This window comes from Montipora capricornis, chromosome 10 (assembly GCF_036669925.1).
Source record: "Montipora capricornis isolate CH-2021 chromosome 10, ASM3666992v2, whole genome shotgun sequence".
NCBI lineage: Eukaryota > Metazoa > Cnidaria > Anthozoa > Scleractinia > Acroporidae > Montipora > Montipora capricornis.
The window spans coordinates 66,693,567-66,703,102 of record NC_090892.1 but is presented as its reverse complement, the minus strand read 5'-3'; the positions used below and the strand labels follow the sequence as shown (position 1 = coordinate 66,703,102).

The 9,536-nt window shown below is 39.9% G+C and overlaps 2 protein-coding genes across 3 annotated transcripts in view; one reads left to right on the top strand and one right to left on the bottom strand.

Moving 5' to 3' along the window:
• LOC138021788 (uncharacterized) overlaps positions 1-4,921 on the bottom strand; it is a 22,589-nt gene extending 17,668 nt beyond the window's left edge. The window contains exons 1-3 of one of the 2 annotated variants that reach the window (XM_068868789.1): positions 4,767-4,921; positions 2,872-3,097; positions 1,827-2,022 (exon numbers count right to left, since the gene is read on the bottom strand). In XM_068868789.1, the coding sequence (XP_068724890.1) occupies positions 1,827-2,022; positions 2,872-2,920 (245 nt within the window). In that variant the 5' untranslated portion in view covers positions 2,921-3,097; positions 4,767-4,921. The remainder of the gene's footprint in view (positions 1-1,826; positions 2,023-2,871; positions 3,098-4,766) is intronic. The other variant, XM_068868790.1, reaches the window with a different exon arrangement.
• Positions 4,922-4,992: 71 nt separating this feature from the next.
• On the top strand, positions 4,993-6,861 carry LOC138021789 (glucose-fructose oxidoreductase domain-containing protein 2-like). The gene is given in 3 exon segments (XM_068868793.1): positions 4,993-5,992; positions 5,995-6,129; positions 6,537-6,861. Coding segments are annotated over 3 exon segments (1,278 nt in total). The 5' UTR covers positions 4,993-5,058; the 3' UTR covers positions 6,746-6,861.
• Positions 6,862-9,536: the final 2,675 nt, after the last annotated feature.

The following is a 9,536-nucleotide window of genomic DNA, read 5'->3' as shown; positions in this document are numbered from 1 at the left end:
ATGCTATAGGCAGTGACACAACATGCAACAGCAGAGGCTTATGGTACTTTGCAAAACAAAACAAAACGAAACGAAAAGGTTCTTTGTGAAATGCAATGAGACATCAGAAATATTTCACTGTCACAGTATTGTTTCCATATTGGTTGGTATGTTCTCGGGGTAAAGGTAATCAGAAGCACATTGTTGCCCTCACACTCGGAAACCCTTTGCAACTCTAGTGTGGAATTTTAATTACCGAGGGTTTACCTCGGTTGACTTTCCCGCGGTAACTATATAGCCTAGCCGTATATTTCCCTCGGCAGAAAATTGGCCTACCGAGGGAAAGTCACAACAGGGTGACACGGCAATGATGTGGTAAAGGGGTCAATACTTTCAAGCGGTACTTTAGGTCATCGGACATTAATTTACTCATGTCTGACCAACGCCTAACTGTGGTCCAACGGAATTAGTGGACATTATTTTTAGGACAAAAAAGTTTCCGTCAGTGACGTACGTAGTAGGTCCTTTTCTTCACTCCCTAAAGCTCCCTAAAGGTAGCTGTCTGATGATTGTGTATACTAAGCGTGAAACTCAGAGCCAGAGAAAAAGTCATGTCTTATTAGTTCATGCAATCTTCAGATATCCTACGCTCTGCGATCTCATGGAGCACTCTACCAAAAGGATAGACTATACTCCAGATATATATACATGTATATATTATTAATTATTAAATGGCAATATGTTTATTTTCATTCTTTTTTTTTTTGATTTTGCTCTTTTGTTTTTTGTATGTCTGACCACATTTTTTGTCCGCCCAAAATAGTGACTTACATGTAGCAGGACACATGTCCTTTCAAAAGAAAAAAATTGGCAGCCCTGTCATGGGGTTTTGCCAGTCACAAGATTTGTGCCTGGTATGGCACCAGTAATAAAATTAATGTATCTGATATCTGGGGAAAATTGAAGAATGTGGGGTTGACCTAAGGAAGGATTTTTTTTTTTTGAAGGGGGGGGGGGGGGGAAATCAAAAGGGATTCATTGGCTACTGTTTTAACCCAATGACTCCAGGGAGTGAGACCCAACAGATTTTAATCTGTACAACACCAGACGATGTTACTTGTCAACTGGGGGCATCCTTGGGCATCTGAGAGGTCAAGGGTTAATAAAATAAAAAATAAATATAATGGAACCTCGATGATGCAGATTGAAGGGACTGTGGAATTTACTGTCAGATGAAGATTTTGGAATTTTTTAGTAACCTTCTTTCCCAAGTCTTTCTTTATTCCTTAACCCATTGACTCCCAGGGGTTCCCCATTGACGGGTAAAATACTCTGGCGTTAGACAGAGTAAAATACTAAGTCTGGCCGGTTTAGGCCGGTTTGGGTGTCAAAAGGTTAATGAAGGCTATGTTCAATGTATTTTATTGGACATTTTTGTTTCTTTCATCACACCCAATTCCAGTACCAGGGATGAGCCAGAAGTTTGCATTGACCGAATTCATAAATGATGGCAGCCAAGAAATTATTCTTTTGTTTTGGAGCTAATTATTCTCAATAGCCTCACTTTGAAGCAAAAATTCTTTTGAATTTGTTCATGTTAATGAGGCTAGTAACAAATTGATTAGCATGAAGACAAAAGAATAATTACTTAGCCCCCATTTACGAATAATTTATGGCCTATAGTGTAAAGGATATTATTGTTGCACTAACAACGTAAAATGTGCTTAAATACTAATTCATTGAATTGAGGATTTGTACAAGGATTCAGTTCATCACAGTTGGTATTTTTACTGATGTATAGTTGTTTACAAGTAAGTGCAACTTTTTCAATGGAATGTTTTAATTACCCAATCCCTGCTCCAAGTTCCAGAACATCCTTTCCTTCAATGGATGGTAACATCCCCAGTACTTCTGGATGTTCATGCTGTGTAAGATGTTCAGCTTTACTGTCCAACATCATCTCTTCAACACTCTGGGCCATGGAATGTTTACTCCAGAATTCGGTCATCTGCTCACGAGTTTGGGTTGATACTGTGGCAGCCACTGAAATTACAACAACTTTCAGATCTTCTTCATGCATGATAATATATGCCCCTGATAAAAATTATTAGTGAAAAAGAGGGGGCTCTCTTAAATTCAGACGAAAACATCTTAGTTTAATTCTGATTTAAAAGATTATTCTTGGTTGCTTTGACACTTTACTTATTTTGGGCTATTTTTAAAATCAAGGTTAGATCTGGTATGAGTATGAACTACAATTTTGAAATACTGGTGACCATTAATGGTCACCATGGCACTATCTCTGAGAAGTTGAGCAACAACTGTCTGGTAAGATAGTGGCCGGATTGAAAGGGCAAAAGTGGTCCCTGAGGAGGCGTGGTTGGAGCAAATGGGGGAAAAAGTATGAGCAAGCGTGAGGTAGTGCCCTCGCCGGAACGCATAGGTTTTTGACGACTTTATGCAAACTGTCATGTACTGCAGGCAAGCAAGATTTGGGGTGGAAGCAAATGCAATCAGTAGAAAGATCGGTGCTGGAACGGAACTGACTCAGATGCCAGGGTAAGTAAACTCGCTACAATGGAGAATGCTAAAAACGCTAAAGTAAAGACAGCCCAGATCATAGAAAAATCCCCAAGACTTGGCCAGCACTGCAATATAGGACAGATAGCGCAAAGCAACCGAGGGGTAACCAGTTGGCGATGAATTTGTGTGTCGCCCTGAAATCTGAGAATTCCCTTAAGAACCTTGCGTAACAGAAGCTTGCCCTTTATGGGATCGGGGAACCCCACTGTAATATGGAGGTTACGAACTGCCGCTAAATAAAGTTTAATTGTGCAAAGTTTAAATGACGCACTGATCTAGCTAGATAAGAGGTGAAGTAAATAAGTGTACCTTCAGAAGCTGGTAACACTTCCCCTGAAGGGCTTTGGAGACGATTCATGAGGCAAAATGCTAAGAAACGCTTTTCCCCGGAGCTGTAAGCACGATTGGTATTCTTTGCAAGGTCCCAGCTAGTGTAGGTTAGGACCTACGCCCTCAAAGGGTCAATAGCAAAGGCAGGATGGTACAAGGCATCTGGTAGACCAGTGACAGGGGCGAGAGCCCAAAAACCCTGCATCTGAAAGCGGGAAAGCGCATCAGCAATGCTATTAGAAACCCCGGGAACATGACAGGCCCGTACCAAAAAATTGTGTTTCACAGAAATGAGAACTAAACACCGTACCAAATCCATGATACTCAGCGACATGGAATGCCCTGAATTAATTATTATAGAGACCACGGACTCCTTATCACACCAGAACTGAAGGCATTATTTCCCGTGAAAAAGGGGTGCCATATCGCACAGGCGACAATGATGGGGAAACATTCCTTCCATTCCATACTAATACCCTTAACCCTATCAAGGCGCAAGTGGGGAGGCCAACGACCTTGGAACCAGTGACCCTTAAGAAAACCGCCAACCATCTGGGGTTGGGTGCTGGAGGAGTCGAGGAAGAAGGAACGCCCATTCCAATTGCTACGAAAAACCTTCCACATAATTTATTTCTGTCCTTAAAGAACTGCTGATTGAGGCAGATATGGTGGAAGTGACTGGGGACCCCTCTGATTGATTATGTGTTGAAGGAAAGTCCTGCCCAGAATGACTACCTTACATGCTAACTGAACGGTGCTAAACTTTTTGCAAACAGTTAGTTGGTTTACTATAGACAAACAGCCAAGTGAACCTAACTGACAACTAACTGAGGCTTTTATAGCTAGACCCTGTCTTTTAAAGTAGCCACTAGTTGCACAGGTTCTACTATATAGCAGGTAAGCATTACATGTGCTCTTTAGCAGTAATGAATGAGGCCTTAACAGATTTGGCCAATGCAGGTGTATGTTATAATCTGAGATCTAGGAAAAAAGTTTTTATGTCCTTGTTTTTTTTACAACAAAACCATTGATTTTATAACCTTGAACGACTGACTACAAAGAACATGAGGATAACTATTGCGACATGAATAGCCCTTTCAATACGGTCATATTCCATTATTTTACTGATGGGGCAGTAAAATCTCATTTAAAATTAACGGGAAGCCCTTTGAATCACTGGAACCATAGCTGTACCGGTACTTCAAAAAATGACCCCACCCCCTTGGATCACAAAAAGCTGCGGTTCAACTAAGCATAAGTTCTTACATTTCTCTTTTATTCATGTTACGAATTCCTAAAATTTTTCTGAAAAAACCGGTAGCGTTTTAAGGTTTACTTAAAAAAACTTAATAATAGCGATTACTTTCCCATTTTGTTAAAATTAAGACATATTAATTTTATCGCGTCCGTGGATTACTTGACAAGCTATAAATTTGTCCCACAAAATATTGTAGGTGTACCGCAAGCGATTTGAACTTTAGCCAAAATATATAAATTGGACTGTATCTTCGTTACAAACATAAATTATTTTTTCCGCAGGTATTTTGAAGTTAGACAAAAGAAAACGATGAAAGTAATAGAAGAGAAATGTCAGATGACCATTTAGACCCATTTAGGTGCACAGTCTGCAAAAGAGCCAGGGAACAAAAAGGTATCGCCAACGTATAAAGCAACAAAAGCGAACACAAAGTCAGATTAACGAAGGCTTCAGCTCGTCTACCGGTAGCTTTGTTTCACAAAATTTCGCTTAGACTTTTTGTTTTTTCACCGAATGAAATAAGGAAAGGATCGTATGGCAATATAAATAAGGTGTAATAATTTAGTTCAAAACTTTCCTATTGTGTTAGTTTGCAAAAATGGACTGAAGCACTTACTTGTTTTTGTCTTACGTTTGGTTAAGAAGCTCTCCCTTGACGAATCTCAACAAGCCCTGACACTGTTTTCAGTGGGTAAACTCAGCTTTATGAAGAATTTACTGCCATCCAGTGTTTTCACTTTGTACCACTGCACGTGATCAGACCACCGACTCATATGTTTTTGGAGAAGTTTGTTTACATCACGTTTGCAAGTGTGCAAGGGAAAGTACTAAACTTCCGTTTCCGGTCTGGGTACTGGGTTGCAAGATAAACCAACATGGCGGCGAGCACTTGAGATACTGGCCATTAAATGCAGGAACTGCTCCGAGCCTTTGAGATCCCTGCAGATAATTCGGTCAAAATGCTGCCATCTGTAGGTGTGGTTGACACGGGAAGTTCTTCCCGAATCCTTTTACATCTTCTTCGTTCAGCTGGATTTACAGTGAGTGGAATTTGGGGCTCGTCGAAACAACAAGCGAAGGAAATGGCTGAAGAATACAAAGTGCCCTTTCACACTTGCAAGATAGACGAACTTCTCTTACGAGAAGACGTAGATTTAGTGTGTGTATCAAGCTCGCCGCATGTTCGGGCCGAGGTAGCAGTGAAAGCTCTTTCTATCGGCAAACATGTTCTGTGCGATTCTCCCGCTGGTCTTAGCAGAGAAGAGTCGCTTAGAATAGTGACAGCCGCTCAGTATTACCCTAAGCTTCTATCCCTCATTAGACACGAACTGAGATTTCTTCCAGCCTTTTTAAAAATGAAGCAGTATTTGAAAGATGAATTCTGTGGAAAGCCTCTCATCTGCGAGTGTAAGATTGAAATGGGTTCGCTACTTGGAAAGCGCTATAACTGGATGTGTGACCAGGCAATGGGTGGTGGTGTGCTGACTACTGTTGGGGCACACATCATCGACATCATCACTTTTTTAACCAACCAGAGGGCTGTTGAAGTGCAAGGTACCCTAAAAACGTTCATCACTCAAAGTGAAAGCATCTCAAGCTTTCGTCACATCTCGAGTGATGATTACACATCATTTCAGATGAAACTGAATGGGGGCATCTTTGCAACAGTCACTCTCAACTCCCACATTCCAGGAAGATATTCTCAAACCGTTACTATTTATGGAACCAAAGGACAACTCATTACCAGAAATGGAAGCTTGTATGGAATGAAAAATGGTGGGAAAGAGGAACTGATATATGGTGACACAGCTCACATACCAGGGCATTTTAATGTGGAAAACTCCCACCAAGTATTTTTCTGACTGGCCTTGAGGCATGGGTGTCAGAAATTAAGAGGGCATTTGAAGAGTCTTGCAATAAAGATGATCGTAGGATAGCAGATCTGCAAACGATTTCCAGTGCAGCTTCCTTTGAGGATGGTTAGTAAATTCTTAATGAAAAGTAAAGATTATTCATCTAGAGATCTCAGGAAAAATAATTGGACATTATTTTGGCCTGATTTGGTTTCAGAAACTATTGACACCCATGTCGGGTATTACAAGTTACAGGTTCAAATGAGAACACTGAATCTTGACGCTGTGTGGTTGGTACGGCTACACATAGGCCATTTTGATTTGATGCTTCATTTAGGGTGATCTGTGGTAAATCCTCAAAGAAACAATCCCTACAACGCGCGGATTATTTGAAGCAAAGAAAACATGGTGCTAAAAAACCTGAAGTGAACAATAGCTAATAAAATAAAGCAACTATTGTGTCATCAGGGTCTCACAGTACATGTAGGTCAACCACCTTTTTGACACCTGAATCACATGTTATTTTCTTACAGGCCTATACACCCGTTCTGTTTTGGATGCAATCATTGAATCCAGTACAACAGGTTCATGGTGTCGAGTAGACTTCATAAGCAATGGTGATTTGGACAAATCAAGTATGAGCTCAGAAGATATAAGTCAGATCAGTAATGAACAGCAGAGAGCAAAGTCTGATGAAAAGGAACTCTCATCACCTGTCATACGGAGGATGCTAACCCAGTAACAATTTTATGCCTGAAGCAATACACCTCTATCCAGAGCATAAGCTCAAAATATAAGGTGTTGAGAAATCCTTAGATATCTCTCATTTGCTAATTAAAGCATGATTGGTTGATTCTATGAGCATTGTATTCTACATTATTCACAGGTTTGCATTCCAATAATTCAATTCAGTTATCCAGTGGTTTACTGTCACAGTGATTTTTGTAATTCTTTAGAATCTCACCTTCAAGCGCTAAGTGTCCAACTGCATTTTGGGTTCCATCAATCAAATTTCTGAACATAACTGTAGCCAGGAATATCAACTCCGCCAGAAAGTGAATTGGAGTTTTTGTTTAGTTCACAGCTCAAATACCATTATGATATATTTTTGGAGGTTCTTCAGTTAAAAGGTCAGTATAGATTCCATCCCTTTCCATTGGCGTCAAGTTTGACTGCATGAATGTATCGTGGGAACCAAAGATGCTGTCACCTGTTAAATGCTCCTTCACAAGCATGGAAAAATGCCCTCACACATGTGAAGGAGCTTTTAACCAGTGATAGGGCTTCTCACATTTTCAAACATCTGCAGAATTCTGAACATTGCCACGCCTCATGTTCAGCAGATTGTTTTCATGTTTTAGACCACGCCTCCACCAGTTTTCAACTAAAGATAAAAGAGGCTATTCAAATTCAGAGAGAACAACTCTCTTTGAATCAACAATTACACCATGTCAATCGTAAACTATCATTTTGATTCCTACATTTTCACGCTATACTTCCATCTCTAAATTTATTCTGACTAACTGAGGATGGCAGAATTTTCTATCGAAACATGTTTTATAAACTCAAAGGTTTTGTCGTTTTCTTAAAATTCTTCACTTGTCTGCTAATATCAAGACCATTTGTTTTCTAATAAAACAAAAGTTCATACATGTATTCAATTATTTTCGAAATCTCAAGGAAAAAATCCACCGGATTTCAGAATCTCGAGCGCAAAGTTCAAAAGTGGCACGCAAATTTGAATACTCGGTTCAAATTTCGAAACTACTGGTCATGCCTGACATAGCTTGAATGTAACAAACATAAAGGAATTTGCTTAGCAGTCTAAATAAATAAAGTCCCCAAAATAAACTAAGAAGTAAAGTTTATCAACATTAAAAAAATTGAAGAGAATATTTTGTCATTTATTTTTTCCCAATGTGTGAGCGGGCAGAATTCTGCTAATCCTGCAATCTTATTGGCTCTGGGAGTGGGTGGAATCCTAGCTTTGGTTGCATGAGCTTGTGTGATGAGCCGGCGTTAGGACCAAAAATTGATTTTTTCCCTTTTATTGTTTTTAAAGGTAAACAGAGTTGCTTTACAAATTAATAAATACTGTGAACAGAATCAACCCATCATTGAATTTTTGCCTGATATTTCTCTTTTGATAATATGCATTGCAGGCCAGCCTTAAGCAATGGTTCCCAGCCAGCACATCTTTTTAGGAAAAAAAATTAACAGGTTATTTACCGGCTTTGGTCGGTCCATACAGGGAAAAACTGTGCCCTCCGTCTCGAGTATGGCCCTCAGCCTGTGGCCTTGGTCGTACTAGAGACCTTGGGCAGTTTTTCCCTGTATGGACCTCCCGGCCGGTGAATAACATATATTTTTACAACTTAATGAACATGTAGATTTGACATGCAGTCCATAACATATTGTAGGTCTGAAAAAAGTCTACATAAATATCAGGTGACCTTGGATATGCCACAGTTTGTTTGTAGAGGTTCTTAAAGGCTAGGCTCGAGCTGTAAAACACTTTTGTTAGGGCTAAGCATTGGTTAAATGATAGGTACACTGTGTCAGTGTTGTATCAGATTTACAGTGTACAAACTTCCCCAATTGTCATTAAACTAAGTGATGGACAGCACAACAGAGCAAGGAGTTTGATGTTAGATGAAAATCAGACTACCTATTTGAGAAAAACTTGGCCTCAGATTCAAGTTGAGATCTCTGCCTACATATGATCACAGTGGCTGGAGGCCAAGTTAATGGCCTTTCTGCCCAAGGGGCACTGAACACCACAGGACATAGAGTGGTAAAGTGTGACGTCACAAATATTAAAGATTATGAAATTATGGGATTCATTAAGATATTCAGAAAGTACATGATGAAGAATGGTCACTTGCAAAAAATCAGCATCTTATTGCAGTTTGGGAATGAGATATTGGCCCTTTCATGCTACAGTGACTCCATACATTTTGAACCAAGACAAAATTACAAGGATTTGTATGGAGTTACTGAAGCATGGAAGGGCTAATGTCTTACCCCCATATTGCAACAATATGCTGATTTTTGGCAAGCGGCCATCGGCAGGTATTTTTTGCAGGTTGCAGGTTGCATGTTGCAGGTTGAAATTTCATTATAACTGCAAAACCGCTGGCACTAAAAAGAAAGGTAAAGTGATAGACTTGCTGTGACTGTTACATGAACAGCTAACCTTAGGCCCAATTAGGCCTAAAGAAAAGTTTTTAGGCCTAAGGTTAGCTGTTCATGTAACAGTCACGGCAAGTCTATCGCTTTACCTTTCTTTTTGGTGCCAGCGGTTTTCCAGTTATAGCCTGCAACCTGCAACCTGCAAAAAATACCTGCTGAGCGGCCATTCTTCATCATATACTTTCAGAATATCTCAGTAAATCTCATAATTTCATAAATTTAGCTTTTGTGACATCATCACTTTACCACTCTATTCCCTAATGGTCACCATCCAGATTTTCACCCTGCTCACTTCCAAAGAAATTGGTAATCAGTGTTTTCCTTTGGACGAGCCATACCTC